This window comes from Tauraco erythrolophus, chromosome 27 (assembly GCF_009769465.1).
Source record: "Tauraco erythrolophus isolate bTauEry1 chromosome 27, bTauEry1.pri, whole genome shotgun sequence".
Classification (NCBI taxonomy): domain Eukaryota; kingdom Metazoa; phylum Chordata; class Aves; order Musophagiformes; family Musophagidae; genus Tauraco; species Tauraco erythrolophus.
The window spans coordinates 5,454,464-5,470,322 of NC_141491.1; the positions used below are offsets into that span (position 1 = coordinate 5,454,464).

General features: G+C 57.8%; 1 protein-coding gene across 4 annotated transcripts; it reads right to left on the reverse strand.

Moving 5' to 3' along the window:
* Positions 1-274: 274 nt before the first annotated feature.
* KCNC4 (potassium voltage-gated channel subfamily C member 4) lies at positions 275-14,967 on the reverse strand. Of its 4 annotated transcripts, XM_086627234.1 has the most exons (5): positions 14,317-14,967; positions 8,015-8,951; positions 7,948-7,955; positions 6,326-6,500; positions 275-411 (listed from the first exon to the last, which is right to left on the reverse strand). In XM_086627234.1, exons 1-5 carry the CDS (start codon positions 14,965-14,967, stop codon positions 275-277), a joined length of 1,908 nt encoding a protein of 635 aa, XP_086483360.1. The 4 variants fall into 4 exon arrangements, with proteins under 4 accessions (XP_086483360.1, XP_086483359.1, XP_086483361.1 ...); XM_086627233.1 differs by lacking the exon at positions 7,948-7,955 and having other exon boundaries at positions 6,326-6,511; XM_086627235.1 differs by lacking the exon at positions 7,948-7,955 and having other exon boundaries at positions 6,326-6,440; positions 8,001-8,951.
* Positions 14,968-15,859: the final 892 nt, after the last annotated feature.

The following is a 15,859-nucleotide window of genomic DNA, read 5'->3' on the forward strand; positions in this document are numbered from 1 at the left end:
CCAAACACTGAGCAAACCCTCAACCCACTCGAGGGATCGCCCCAAACACATGGACACGAGACAAGTTCAAGGGAGACGTTACAGGTCCTGGGAACCGGGCGGGGGGGGCACGGCGGCAGCGCTGGGCTGGAGAACATCGGAACTTGCTCCTCAGCGATGGAGATGTCCCAGTTGGGTCTCCTCCGGCACCACCACGGCATCCCGGGAAGGAGCAGGGAGGGAAAAGGAGGGGACAGAGCGAGACGACACGACAAAGCGGGATCCGGGCGGCGGTTTAGAGGACGGAAGGGACGGGAGAGCAGGGCTGTCGCAGAGGGCAGGGAGAGCTGCAGCGGGACGCGAGGGGAGCCAAGCCCACCGTGGATCCTGCCACACCATCTATGCTGCTTAAGCTTCGGGATTTTCCATAGCCTTGGTGAAGAAAACGGACAGGTTAGAGCCGAGCAACCTCCTTCCCAAGGCTCGGAAAGCCAAGAGCAAGCAGGGGGAGCATCGCCCAGCCCCGCGCTCCAATTCCACCCCCTAAAAACAAATAAAAAGACTCAAGAAGGGCTTTTGGAGGGCGACCAAGGTTCTGCTGATCCTCCAGACCTCCCCTCCCTTCCCCTCGCCTCTCCCCAAGCAGCGCCGGGCAAATCCAGGACTCGAGAGTCATCGATTCCACGAGACAGAATGGGTCCTGGGAGGACGTTGGGTTTTGTTTCCCAAATTGTTCTGAATGAGGAATGAGTCGGGGGATTTTGTGGGCTGAAGCGAACGGGGAAAAGCAGCAGAACTCAAACAAATATGGGATTTGGAAGGAGTTATTCCCCCGGTTCTGGTTTTTAAGCCGGCTGTAGCAGCAAGCTGCTGCTGACACCTTCCTGTACGGAGAGGAGCAGGTAGACGAGCTCATTATTTTCCATAAGAAATTGCACCAAAAAGCGAATATTTCTACTGCTTTAAGCACGGGAACCCTCCGTGCTCCCCCAAGAAAGCCAGAAATTGCTCCAACTTTTACTGAAAAGCAGCAGCAACAGAACAAATGCTCCTGCCAGCCCAAAAGCCACTTTTCTTTCTGGAAAGAAACTTCAGTTTTGCACTGAAAACCAGATTCTTGGGTCCGAATGGCCGCCCTGTTCAAAGACAAGCTGCAGGATCCGCTCCCCACCTCTGCAGGGACAGCTCTGCTGCCGAAAGATGGAAAACTGAGGATGCTCCCGGCCGTGCCGAGGAACCCAACCGCCCCGTGCCATCCACGTTATGCCTTCCCCGGGATGAACCTGGGCAAGCAAATCCAGCCTCGCATTTGCCATTCCCACAAGGACCAGTGAGCTCCGGAGAAAGCGAGCGCGTGTGCGTACGCGGGGAGGGGGGAGCGGAGGGAGGCGGCTCCTTGACAGCGGAAAAACAAGGTGATGGATGGTCCCTTCGGCAGCGCCGAGCTCGGAAAGTGGCCCTGGGGAGGTAACGGTGATTCTTTGGGTTCTGCATCAACCCGAAGGCGCCGGTGGTGGGTGCTGGCCCAGGTTTGGAGCAGGGTTGGCCGCTCGCTCCGGAGTGATGGCATCACCACCTCCGTGCATGCCCTGAGACACCAGCATCATCTGGAAAAGGCTCCGGGGCACTACCTCTTCAAATCTGAGGTTTATCCCCTTTTTCAATCTTTTTTCCTCATCTCCCAAGCACCGCAGCCGGCAGGCACGGGAGTCTTCAACCTCTTCCCAAAACTCAACCCCCGCCCAGGAGACACGGCTCCTCCAGCTCTGAAGCAGAGAAGGGGCTGGGGGACAGAGGACTGGCCGCCTAAACCCATTGCTGACTTCAGCAAAGCTTTTCCATCCCCACGGTGAAAGCAAGAGCGGAACCAGGTCCCAAAGAGAAGAGCAATTTCCTTATTTACTTATTGGCACAATCCAAAGCCCTGAGCCAGGGGAAAAGCCCGATCCTGAGCTGGGGATGTTCCCCATCTACAGCAGCTGATGCAAAGACCTCCTGCTCCCCCCCAAAAAAACCTGCATCAGGCTCATCCTTCAGCAAACTTTCCTCTTTTCCTGGGAATGCTGAAGCTCTTTGAAAAGCTCACGCGTTTCCCCACCACCCTGAGCCCCACGTGGGGGAAGCGATTGTGCCGGGATGCAACCGGCCCCGGAGAGCTTGGGGTTACCCATGGATCCAGCACCCAAACAACATCACTTTGGCACAGAGGTGCCACGGGGTCGGGGTTTGCTGGAAGCCACCTTGGCAACACGAGGACCCGTCGGTGTGGTTGAGCATGTTACAGAGATACTCCTTGCCCTCTCGCTCAGATCCCTGGATAGAAAAGGATGGAAACGGGGGCAGGAACAGGGCCAAATCACGCTGCCAGTTTGGATTAAGCATCACAGTGCTCGATTGCCCCAGGGCCCATGTATGATGGGACTCTGGGGGCAAACCTGCCCCGAGTCCAATGCTTCATTTTCTCCATCACTTGATTCCCAAGCCACACTCACTGGAGCAACTGGGAAGAAGCTCAGGACTCCATCCCTCAAGGCCATCGTGGTTTTCCACCAAGCTCAGAGCCAGATGCCACCACGGAGTCAAGCCGCAAAGCGCCGGAGGGCTGTGCTCTGCTAATTGCCACCGGTGCCGTTCATTAACGGAGCCGGTACCGCAGCAACTCACCCAGGTGCTCACCGAGGTCACGGGGGTGGCTTTAAAAAGGGGCCCGTTGCCAAGGGGCTGTATGGAGGCATCTTACAAGCAGAGCGGTGGGGCAGCGGGTGACCTTCCCCAGAGGGCTCTGGCAGTGCCACGCTCCCCACGTGCCAACGCTCGCGGCTCCCAAGCGCACGTGCGCGCTTTGAGCCGGCAGCAGATGGGGACGGGGTAACACAAGCCAGCAGCACCGCCCAGGAACGCCTGGGCTTGTTTATAGCGTTGGCCTGGAGCTCGTCTGCACGCCGCGTGCGTGTGCCCGTGGCTTGGCCTGGCTCCCCCCATCCCTGCCCCAGCCAAGCATCACCAGTGGGTGCTCACACGAGCATCCCCGTGCTCCATCTCACACCACTCAAGCCACAGGGTGGTCATGGCCCTGCGCTAACAGTGAGCAACAAGGTAAAGTCAGCTGCGTGATGCTCTGGCTTAGAACCATGGAATGGTTTGGGTTGGAAGGGACCTTCAAGATCATCCAGTTCCAACCCCCCTGCCATGGGCAGGGACACCCTCCACTACACCAGGTTGCCCAAAGCCCCATCCAACCTGGCCTTGAACACTTCCAGGGATGGGGCAGCCACAGCTTCTCTGGGCAACCTGCTCCAGTGCCTCAGCACCCTCAGAGGGAAGAATTTCTTCCTTAGATCTCATCGAAATCTCCCCTCTTCCAGTTTAAAGCCATTGCCCCGTGTCCTGTCACTCCACACCCTTGTCCAAAGCCCCTCTCCAGCTTTCCTGTAGCCCCTTTACGTACTGGAAGGTGCTGGAAGGTCTCCCCGGAGCCTTCTCTTCTCCAGGCTGAACAGCCCCAACTCTCCCAGCCTGTCTTCTGACCACCAAGCCAAAAATCGCCACTTTGCCATGCCAGCGTGCCATCAAAGGGTAAATCCCCTTCCCTCCATTTAACCCCATTCCCTCTGTCTCCTCTTGACATCCCACTCTGGTTTCCGTCACTACCTTTTCCTAGACCATCATAACTAACCTCACTGGCACAGGGGATGCTGGACTCATCCTGCTTCCATATTGCTCCATGTAAGCAGAGGACAGGGGCTCACATGCCAAGACAGGCCCATGGTAGCATGTCCGTGCCCCAGTAGGACACATTTTGGGGGAAGTGCTGAACAGGACCTGAGTGCTGGAGGGAGATAAGGGGTGTGGAGCCACCTCAGCAGCTGGGGAGCAAGGTGACACCACTGGAAGCAGCAGAAGGGACAAGAAACACACATCACATGGCAATCCACAGCTATCCAGCTCAATCTTCTCCAGAGCCCAGGTCCAAGACTGGTGGGCAAGGGTAGCTCTTCTCTTTGAGCTGCCCCAGCAAGACCAACCACTGGAATCGAGCTCCAGTAGTGATGGATGCGGAGATCTGCAGCATATTCCTGAACCAGCTCCATCTCCTGATTTCCACAGCTTGTACAGACACCAGTACCTGTCCCAGGATCTGACAGATGGCCATCAGCAAGTCGGGCTCAGAACCAAGCTCATCTCAATTTGCAGAGCTGCCAACATCCCAGTACCAGAACAAACAGCCTCAGCAGGAGATAAATCAGGGCCGAGGGAAGAGGCACCTCTGCGGCTCCCAACGGCTTTTGGCTGGAGCGCAGGAGGCTGCTTTGCCCATCTGATCATCTCTGGTCACCACTAACTCCGACCACGCTGGAGCATTTCACCAGGGAAGACATCAGCCCTGACCTCCCAGGACAGCATCTCACCAGTCCATCCCCAACAGCCCAAGCAGGACATAGATATTGAGGTTCTCTCTTCCCAAAAAGGTCTCATGCATCAACTCAAGCCCCTCTGGACACCAGATCCACCTTCCTCCAGGTGCAAGACCATTTCAGCAAGGTGGGGTAAGTAACCCACACACACACATCATAAAAAGCACACTGACATTTGCAGGAAGGACACCAGAACAAACCAAGAAAGGTCATCAAAGTGTCCCTTTGAGTAGCTGTTGCTGCCATCATACGTGAAAATACCTCCTGGTCTCCTGCAACCAAGTAGTGTGACTTGGGAGCCCAGCAAGAGCAGCGCGGGATCCTCAGCTATCGGATCTACTCTAGTTCTCCTGGCTTCAGTGGGACCAGGCTTCAAAGGTCCAAAAGAAGGACCAGGCTTGGTCCTTCAGTGGGACCAACTGCTTCAGCTGAAGAGATGTCTGACTTGAGCATCTTGTAAGGAAGATCAACACTGCCTTTCGTTCCTCTCCTTCAGTTCAGCAGTCCCACCACTCTGGGACAGGACTAGAGCCCTCACCTCTTCTCATTAGCAGGCATTAAGAAAAGAGACCAAGTTCACAGAAAAAGGCATTTCCAGGAAATTCCTGAAACTTTTCGAGCAAATATTTGTACAGTATCCTTCTGCCCAAAGATGAGCAAGACTTTTCATTGTCTTTCCACTTTCTAAGGGATAAGGTTGAGCAGGAACACCAAAGGGAACCCTTGATTTCCCAGGAGGGAGCAACCAATTTGCTTCTACTAATGAAATAAATGTGATTGCCCCCAAACACCTCCCCATGTCCCAAGCCCATTCAGTTTTCACCAACCCAAGCACCGCTACACCAACAAACCCTTGAGGGCCTCCAAAGCATCAACACCAGGAGCCACCAGGTCTTGGTGTGCAGCTCGGAGACAGCACATCATCTTTCCTCCTGCCTCATCCCAGCTCGTGTGCACAGCTCCCCGTGAGTACCTGGGATTAGATGGTACCACGGAGGTAAAGATGGGTCAGCTCTGCAGCTACATCATCCCACACCACCCTGGACACAGAAGAAAAACTGCAGAACTACAAAAACTGAGCCGTGTCGTAAGAATTAACCCAGCAACCGAGGGTGCAGCTGGATTTCGTGGCTCGAGGCAGGCACTGGATTCACCCTCCCAGGGGCTGGGGTGCTGGGAGATGGGCATGGGGCACGCTCGCTGGTGGAGCAGAGAAGGCTGGAGGATGGTCCAAAAGGACCAGGCTGAAGAGGACTGTTGTTTTGTCAAGGGAAGAAGAGTTTCATGTTTTCCTGACTCCTCTCCCCCACAGTTTCCTATGGAAAACCTCAACATTTAGCAAAGCTCCCTTTCCAAACCCAGAGGAGACAGCCTTTCTGGCAGCCCCGTGCTTTTGGCACAGCAGAACTTGACACATCGCGGCTCCCCACGCTCAAACCCACCAAAAGACATCCAAGGGGGAGAGAAAGGAAAAGCCTGTGGATTTTTTTTTTTTTTCCCCTACTGAAAACCTTTTGACCACCTCCAGTCACAATCTCACCACCTCCCCAGGAAGGATGTCCCTCACACCACCTCGAGATAGGTGACGGGCCCAGGGAGAAGAGCTAGAGGGACAGGAGAAGCCGGAGCACTGGGGAGCAAAGGGACAGACCTGTCCCCAAGGAGGGCAGAGCAGCCAGCGTGGGGTCATAGACCCCAAATGGTGACACTCATGGGAGGAGAAGGCAAAAAGGATAGAGCTAGCACAGAGAGATGTGGTGGACAGAGATGAAGCAGATGAAAAGGCAGGAGGACAAGCGGATTTGGGAAGCAGAGAAAACAAGCCAGGCAGGCAGATGGAGATGAACCATTGTCCCAGACAGATGCAGTAAACCTCTGCCTCGCTCCTCCATCTCGCCCTCCCCAGCTCACGCCTCCAGCAGCAGCCATACCTTTCTGGATGCCTCCATCTGCTGCGCAGGAGAAGTCACCTGTGGCCAGCAGGAAGCACGTGGAGGATTTCTTGTTCTTATCCCGGGTGCTGGAGCGCCGCATGGGCCGCTTCTCCTCATCGGTTGGCGACAGCGGCTGCTCCTCATCCGGCAGCACCACGTTGGCCTCACCGTTCTGCTTAGAGTCTGCAAGAAGGTGGCAGAGACCCATCAGCAGTCAATAAACCCACAGGACAAGGTGCTCGGGGTGGCTGGAAGACTTCACTCAGACCATGCATGGAAGGAGAAGACCAGATTGCAGGTGGCCCAGAGCAACACCCACAAATTCAGGTACTGATCCCAGCCTGGATGTGCTACTTAGAGTGACCAGAGGAGCAGGACCATGCCAGGTTTTAATCCCAAACATCAGCCCTTACTCCTGTTGAGGGTTATATACCCTGTGTGAATCCAAGCAGAGTTTGTCAGGGAAAGAAACACCCCTGGTCTTTGAGATCCACCCACCTAATAGGTGGCAATTAGCTCTCCAAAACTCAGACCACTGAGCTCAGGTTAGATGCGAAGAGCTAATTAATGTCATCTGACTTCGTGGGTCATTAGCTGAGAGGATGCTGTGCCAGGTGAGGGTCTGGCCCAAGCTCCTGGATCAGTTTTAGGGTGAAGGGACAGGGTTGACCTGCTCCTCCAGAGTAGGACAGCCACCCTCACTGCTCACCGCTGCCAGGGCTCCTGGGGCAGACGGGACACGTAGGCACGTGGAAACGGGGATTTATAAAGGGAAACACCTTTCTGAGGCGTTTGGAGCTCCTTGTGTCCCCATGGGTGAAGGACCAACACATGTGGCCAGATGTGTGGCTGCTCCTCAGTGAATGTGCAGGACACGACCCTACCGTGGTCCCTCTCGTTTCCGCAGCTCGAAGCCGCTGCTGCGGAGGTGCCGCTGGCAGCAGACCAGAGGAAAAGGGCAAAGCAGCCTCCGTGGCCAGCACCAATACCAGCAGTCCCCGAGCTTAGCCCAAGCGATGCTGCCCACCAACGAGTGCCCACAGCCGCGGCCATGCCCTCTCCTGGCCTGAAGGAGAAGACTGGCCAAACCCCAGACTTCAGCTCAGGGCATGAGACCAAACCATAAACGTAGAGGGGCTGATTTTGCTCCTGCCTCAGCCCAGGATTTGAGGCAGCGTTGACCTTGCCAGGCAAGGATGCTACATCTACTAGATGAACGGGGAGGTGGGGTCAAGCCCCAGGGAATATCCATGGATTTATCCGTTTTGGTGAAGCTTGCCCTGATTTATGGTGAGACAAAGCAAAAGAAAATCTACCGCGAAGGTGTCACCAGGCTAAGATGGGAATCGGGCAAATGGCCTTACCCCTGTCAGCGTCGAGGAAGAGGTGGGCTAGGTAGGGACACCTTGAATCACTCCATGGTGACTTGATCTAGGCCACCAGGAGAGCAGGATATGGCCTTTACCCCCCTGCCCGGAGCAGGAATCTCGATCCACCAGTACGACACCCAATACCCGGACACCCAAGGGCCCCAGCCCTTTCTGCACCAAGATCTCACCAACCCAAGAGCTGGGGACCTGCAGTAGGACAGTCCCCAGGGGCTCAGAGACAGAGGGGACCAAAACCACTGCCCTGGGGGCTCCCAGAGTTCTCCCCCTCCCCTCTGCCCCACCGTTGGGGTCTCACCTGACCGTTTCCGCTCAGCCGCCCCCTCCTCTACTGCCAACGGGCAAGTGTCGCTCTGGGTGCTGTTACGGGGGGAGTTTTCCTCGGATTTGCAGTAGGTAGGGGAGTCCAGCGGGGCCGGACGGGGTATATGCTTTTTCTTCTTCTTTGGCAGCTTCTGCTTGGCCATGGCCAACGAATAGTACATCCCAAAGTTATTGACAATGACGGGCACGGGCATGGCGATGGTGAGCACCCCGGCCAACGCGCAGAGAGCCCCCACCACCATGCCCGACCAGGTCTTGGGGTACATGTCGCCATAGCCCAGGGTCGTCATGGTGACCACAGCCCACCAGAACCCAATGGGGATGTTCTTAAAGTGAGTGTGGTCGCTCCCGCGGGGGTCAGACGTCTTGGCTCCGATCCGCTCGGCGTAATAGATCATAGTGGCGAAAATCAAGACCCCCAAGGCGAGGAAGATGATGAGGAGCAGGAATTCGTTGGTGCTGGCCCGGAGTGTGTGGCCCAGCACCCGGAGACCCACAAAGTGCCGTGTCAGCTTGAAGATCCGGAGGATCCGGACGAAACGGACCACCCGTAGGAAGCCCAGTACGTCCCGGGCAGCTTTGGAGGACAGGCCACTGAGACCTACCTCCAGGTAGAAGGGCAAGATGGCCACAAAGTCAATGATGTTGAGCAGGTTTTTAACGAAGAGAAGCTTATCTGGGCAGCAGATGATGCGAACCAGGAACTCGAGGGTGAACCAGAGGACGCAGACGCCTTCGATGTAGGTGAGGATGGGCTCCGTCTCCACTTTATGCGTCAGTAGGATCGTCGTGGTGTTGCCAACCACGAGCGTCTCCGTCACGTTGACGTCGATGTTGAAGGCCTCATGCGTCTCCAGGCAGAAGGTTGTGATGGAGACCAGGATGAAGAAAAGCGAGGCAAAAGCAACTACCTGCAAAAGTAGAAATCACCCAGGCTGTTAGCTCACTTGAGTCAACTGGTGGAGGACAGGAGCAATTTTATGAATCATCGTGACAACGTGAGGCAGCCTGAGGCACGCTTCTGGTGTCCTCTGCCTTTGGCACATCTCTTCTAACCCTTGATAGTCAATAGCAATAGCAGGGATGGGAGAAGTCCTCATTCAACAAAAATGAGCGCAACGGGCTCAAAACACCCCAGGAGCTATGCTGCCACCACCCACTTCCCCAAGACCAAGGATGAAGAATGGGGAGGGTTCCCTGGACATGTCCCATGAGTTGACAGCAAACCTCAGTGTCTGGGGCCATCAGTCCAGGACCTTTCTCCACGTGCTATGATATGTACAGGGGAAGGTGTGCTGGGCTCCAGCTGTGGCTGAAGATGTGCCAGAGATGACAGTGATGAGGATGGAGAGACCTGCAACAGCCTGGGTTTGGAACAAGCCTCCACTGGCAACACACGTGAAAAGGGAACTTTGAGAGGACTAATTCAAAGAGCTTTCCCCAACATTCACACCAACCCCACCCCCAGATGAGATGTTCACACCATCCACGACAGTGAGGTTTGGGGTCTGGATGTATCAGAGATGTACTTTTGCCCCCACCCTGCTCCCTCAGGGTCAGTGATGGACGATGTGCCCACGAATGGTCCCAGGACTGAGGGGGCAGGACGAGGAGAAGAGGAGCAGGCAGAGCTCAGTGTCTCACTGATGCCTGGACCAGGTGACACACAGATGCTCCCATTTGCTCCCGTGCTGCATCCAGAGCAGCGTGGGCAGCAGGGCGAGGGAGGGGATTCTGCCCCTCTGCTCTGCCCTCCTGAGACCCCCCTGCAGTGCTGCGTTCAGCTCTGGGGTCCCCAACAGCAGAAGGACACAGAGCTGCTGGAGCGGGGCCAGAGCAAGCCATGAAAATGATGGGAGGGCTGGAGCACCTCTGCTCTGGAGACAGGCTGAGAGAGTTGGGGCTGTTCAGCCTGGAGAAGAGAAGGCTCCGGGGAGACCTTCCAGCATCTTCCAGTACCTAAAGGGGCTACAGGAAAGCTGGAGAGGGGCTTTGGACAAGGGTGTGTAGTGACAGGACACGGGGCAATGGCTTTAAACTGAAAGGGGGGAGATTTCGATGGGATCTAAGGAAGAAATTCTTCCCTCTGAGGGTGGTGAGGCACTGGAGCAGGTTGCCCAGAGAAGCTGTGGCTGCCCCATCCCTGGCAGTGTTCCAGGCCAGGTTGGATGAGGCTTTGGGCAACCTGGTGTAGTGGAAGGTGTCCCTGCCCATGGCAGGGGGGTTGGAACTGGATGATCTTTGAGGTCTCTTCCAACCCAAACCATTCCGTGATTCTGTGATTTCTCCCCTCCGCCTGACCAGCGAGACCTTCGTCCCTCCACACCACCTCCCCCCGTGCCATGCTGCCGCTTGGCCTCGGACGTGAGCAAGGAGGGGCCGGCAGCACGTGGTGGCAACGGCAGGCTGTGTCCAAAAGAAAACACTTTGTCGTGTCCCCCCCGCCATCCATCCTGCTCAGCCCTCCTCCCCGCCAGGATGAGCTCATGATGAGTCCATTACCCAGAGCATCTGTTTCCAAGAGCCCCTGAAAAAAAAAATAAAAGAGCCTCCGAGCAGAAAAGCTCTTCTTCTACCTTCCTCCAGCACAAAAGCCCGGCAGGTTTGGCTTCCTGGGGGCAGATCCTGCTACAGCACCCTTTGTCGCTAACCCATCCGAGCAGGATGCGACCTTTTGCTGGCGATCCCGCCCCACCGGCTGCGCTCAGCAGCCGTGCCACCAGCCTGCTCCAGACGACAGCCCGGGTCCTCGGCTGGAGTGAATCAGCAGCAGACACAGCCTGAGTCACGCTGGAGAAAAACCCAGCCCCAACCAGCAGCGGCACCGTGCCGGCAGCCTCCAGCCTGCCCAGAGCATCCTTGAGGAATGTCCCCAAGGGCAAACCCATGTGGGTCCAGCGTGGAGAGCATCAGCCCTCCAAAAGTTAGGTGTGAAGTTCAAGCCAGGCTTTAATTGATGGAGAAACCTCTGGAAGACGATTCTTCCCCCTCCTGGGATAGACACCTGCTCGGGGATGGGCTGAGATGCTCCATACCCTTGAGATCAGACCACGGTGGAGCACACACCATGATTGCTCCATCCCTGGAGACGTTCAAGGCCAGGTTGGACGAGGCCCTGAGCAACCTGATCTAGTTGGAGATATCCCTGTTCCTTGCAGGGGGGTTGGACTAGATGACCTTTGAAGGTCCCTTCCAGCCCTAACCATTCTATGATTCTACGATTCTATGCTGGATGGGATCTCAAAGCAAAGCCAGTTTAACCAGACAAGGGTTTCCACAAGCAGCGGCACGGCTGGAATCATCTGCTTTTCAGCTGAGGAACATTCCTGGGGAATGTCAGGAAAATTCAAGGAGTAAAAACTTAAGACTCAAAGCAAAGTAGGAAGAAAAAAAATAGCAAGGAAGAGCGTGAGACCCTGCAAAGGCTCCGGCGAGGAAGCGGCTCTGCTGTACGAGCCGGGTAGGTGAGAGCTGATTTAGCCCCAGGAGCAAAAACATCCTCTAAAAATAGGAGAGCCAGGTTCACAGCGGTGCCACCCAGCGTCCCCCCAACCCCCAAAGTGCTGCTCCAGTTTTGTGCCAGCTGAAGATCTGACCTGACACGTCTTCTCTCAGCTTTGGCCTCTGCTCCAAGCTCAAGTTGTTGGGTTTGTTGTTTTTTTTTTCAAAACTGTCTTAAAAATAAAATAAAATCTATTTATATACCCGGTGGCCACCAATGCAGCACCAAAAGCTCCACCAAACAAGTCCTCCAGAACCTGCTGATGATCTACGTGACATCAACATGCACTCGACAGCTTGGGATGGGTGTTCCCAAAAAAAACCCAGGAGCATACAGGGGGTCACTAGCCTGGAAATCCCAATGGAAGTGAGGTCGGGAACCCCACAAGTCAGGCTGCAAAGGGAAAAATAAGGAGGAGCTCCGAGTAAGCAGAGTTTGGAAGTAGGAGTAAAATCACAACCTGAGCAGTTTCCCATGGGGAGGAAAAAAGAGTTTTACACTCCAGGTGGGACAGGGACCAAATTTTCCAAGACTGGACTAGACGCAGAGGCAAGATCCCGCGGGCATCGATGCCACAAGGGAAAAAAGACACTAAAAACTGGGGGAGGGAATTTCTAACCACACGCTCCCGCAGTCGCCAGCTCGGGAGGTGCCGGGAGAGAGACGTGCTGGAAGGAGGGAAAGATGGAAATTGCCGGGAGGCAACTGAGTCAGGGCCCGAGGGGCTGCGGGAAGCAAAGACCGGAGCAATTCAGCCCCGGAGACGCTTGGCACGGCTGTCGCACGATGGGGGCAGAGAGTTTCCGCACGCGGCCTGGGACCGCTCTCCTTCCCACTGCTGCCAAGGCTCGGCGAGATGCTCTGGATCGGCTGCTCCGGAGCATCCCGGCGGCCGGCAGCACCTCTTTCGCTCCAAAAAGGAAGGGGGAGACTCGGAAACGGGGCAATATTAAAGGAACCCCACTTCAGTCACCCCAGCACCACCGACGTCGCACCCGCAGAGATGCTCACGGGTCTTGGAGCATCCTAGTGCTGGATGGTGACTCCGGCTCCAGTTCCCTGCATTAACCAGGTGCACTGGGCAGGCTGTGCTCATGTAGGTTGGTTGCGCTGCCCCGTGCCTCAGTTTCCCCTTCCGCCAAAGCAGTTCTCTTTAAGCCGTTGCAAAACCACACTGATATTTTAGAGGGAGAAATACAGCCCAGAAGAGTGCGTAAGCAGCGAGAAGGAAGTGGGGAGCTCCCAGTGCAGACTGGTCCCACTCCAGCCCCGCTCTGGGCTCCCATCACAGCCATCTCTGCTCCCCCCGACACGCTCCTCCTGCTTCCGTTCAGCAAATCCCCTTCGGAGAGCGGCTCAGCACCCGGGAAAAGCAGACCCAAACAATAACGTGGCAGACCTGAAATTCTTCCGCTGGGGTTTGTTTTTTTTCCTTTGGAGCTTTGCGCCACTCGGAGCATCTCGAGCCCTCAGAGATGGGCCAAGCTCCGGGTACCCCTTTCCCAACGACTCCAGCTCTCGCTGCCCGAGCACCCTCTGCGCACACATTGGCTGCAAAACCACTGTGGTGCCAAAGTGACCCCCTGCCCCGCACGCTGCAGGTGGGCGTAAAATGCCCGCGGAGTTTCTTACCATTGAGGGGGTGGGTTTGGTTGGGTTTTTTTATTTTACACCTCTAAACTCATCCAGAATCCATTTAAGATCCCTATATACGTGTGCACGGCAGGTTTATAAGCCGGGTGTGATGGCTGGGATGGGACCAGATGGGTATGGAATGGCATGGAGGGGTGTCTGGGGGTTGGTGGGCAGCACTTTGGGGATGATCTAAGGGTAGCTGGGAGGGGAGACACGTGCGCAGAATTGTGCCCAAGCCAGGCTAGGAGCCCAAAGATGTGCCTGGTTATGGGGGATACGTGCTGGGCACGTTGGTGGCTGCGGGTAGGGATCACCTGCGGGTGCAAGGGGGGGACGATAGCACGTGTGTGTGCGTGTGTACGCGGTGTCCGGGGTCCCCAGGGGCGCGTGGGGATGAAGGGGGGGGGGGGCTGGTGCGCGTGTTTGTGTGTTAACGGCAGCTGAGAGCCTGCGCTCGCACGTGCTGACGGGCACCGTATGCCGCGCGTGGGCAGTGGCGACGGTGGGGGACAGGGGCACGGCGACGAGGGCGCTTGGGAGGGGGGCTCGGGCGGACACACGGGGCAGCCTTTGGGGCTGCTGCGGCTGTAGAAGAGGAGCACAAGCTCCTTGGGGCCAACCGTCAGGATGCCATTTGCTTCAGGACCTGATTTGGGTGACAGGAGGTACCAGCCCTGTCCTCACCCCGTCCACGCCTGGGCATTAAACGGGGGGTTTGGCATGGGCACGCACAAACCAGCGAGAGGAACCCAAGCAATCCTGCCTGTCCTGGAGCATCCTGAAACTCTGTCAGGGCTCAGCCCTGCCAAGGACTCTCCCTGACATTCCCTCATCCCTGTGTGCCCAGGAGGTGCCCAGGCAGCACCCAAGGGTGTGAAGGGGACACAGAGTGGGCTTGCCCCCAGTTTCAGCCCAGCTCCCCCAGATACGATGTGTTGAGAGGGGACAGGGAGATGATGGAAGAGACTTCCCGTAGGATGGGAGATCCAACGTGGTCCATGGTAGGAGGGGGATGGCTCCGGGAGGGGTCCACGTAGCTCACTAGGAGAGTCCATCTCACCCATGGGGATGGGGAGATGAAGACACAACCCCAGCACGGCCCCATCCCACCTCCCCACCGGCGCGTTTCGGGAGCTTACCCTTGCCGCCTTGGACGAGTAGGGATCCTCAAAGAGCGCCCACATCCTGGGCTGCCAATTCCGACAGCAGCCACCCCCTCCGGCAGCCCCCGCTGTCCCCGGCGGCCTGTCATCCATGCCCAGGCGTTGAAGGGCCATCTCCCTACCCCCTTCCTCTTCAGGTTCCTCTCCACTGGCCCCTCCGCCGGGCTCGGGACTCTCAAAGATGTCCAGGGCCTCTTCAGCATCGCGATGCTGGCGGTAGGTCATCCAACAACAGGGCTCCACGTCCGTCTCATCGATGCCCCAGTAGGTCAGCTCCTCCTCGAAGAGGGGTCCGCAGATGTCCGCGGGGCAGTGCAGCTTGCCGGTCCGGTAGTAGTTGAGCACGTAGGAGAAGATCCCGGGGTGCCGGTCGAAGAAGAACTCGTTGCTTTTACCATCAAAGTCAAAGTTGCTCTGGGCATCGGGGTCGGCGAGCCAGGCCAGGCGGGTGCCCGGCAAAGTCCGTAGGGTGCTTTTGTAGGTCTCATGCCGGGTACCACCTACGTTGATGGTGATCTTGTCCGACTCTTCCCCTTTGCCCATCTCTTCCTTCAGGCATGTTTTGGAGGGTGGTTTGTTCCCAGACTTGCGTCCACGGTAGGAGGAGACACACACGGAGCTGATCATAGATTTCGGTGGATGGGAGACGCACCCTACGCGCACCCTTCCTCCGGGCGAGGAGCTGGGGGTCGGTGGAGGTGGGAGAAGGAGGCAGAGATGGGACTGGGGAGGGGGGGAAAAAGGGAGGGGGAGGGGCTCAGGCTTGGCTCTGGCCTCCGGGGGAACAGGCTGGAGCCGAGCCGGGCACCGCCGGCTGCTGGGGGACGGGCAGGGGAGGCTGCAACCTCCACCCCCTCCAAAACCAAAACCACCCCCCACCCCCCCAAAAAAAAAAAAAAATAAAACCGCCTTAAAGCAGGAGCCAGCCCAGCCCCGCCGGGCAGCAACAAGTGCTGGGGGCCGGGGGGGCTCCGCCGCGGGGGGCTGCGGGCCCGCTGGGGGGGGGGGGGGGATGCTGCTGCCGCCGCCGAGGGTGCGGGTTGGGGGGGGGTTGGGGTTTGGGGGGGGTGGGGAGGCTCAGAGCCCCGCCGGGCTGCGTGTGCGTGTGTCCCCCCTCCCCGGTACCTGCAGCGCCAGGCGCGGGGGGGCCCCGCCGCCCGCTCCGGCGGCTCCGCGCTCCCACCACCCCCTCCGGGCCGGGCTTGGGGTGGGGGGGGGGCGGCCGGGGGGCGCCTTCCCGGTTCCCGGCTGTGTGGGGGGGTGATGGATGCGCCCCCTCCGCCTCTCCTCCCGCTTCCCCCCCCCGCCCCCAGCCGGGCCCTGCCCTCCCCGGAGGGGCTGCGGCGCGGGGGGGGCCCCGCTCACGCGTGGCCGGGCCGGGGGGTGGGGGGGGGGCCTGTTGCGCCCCGGCGGTTCCCTCCCGCTCGGGCTCGGCTCGGCGCGGGGGAGGCGGCGAGGGCTGCTCCGGGGCTCGGCGGGGGAAGCGGCGCCGCCGCCGCCCGGGGCTTTTATAGGGGTG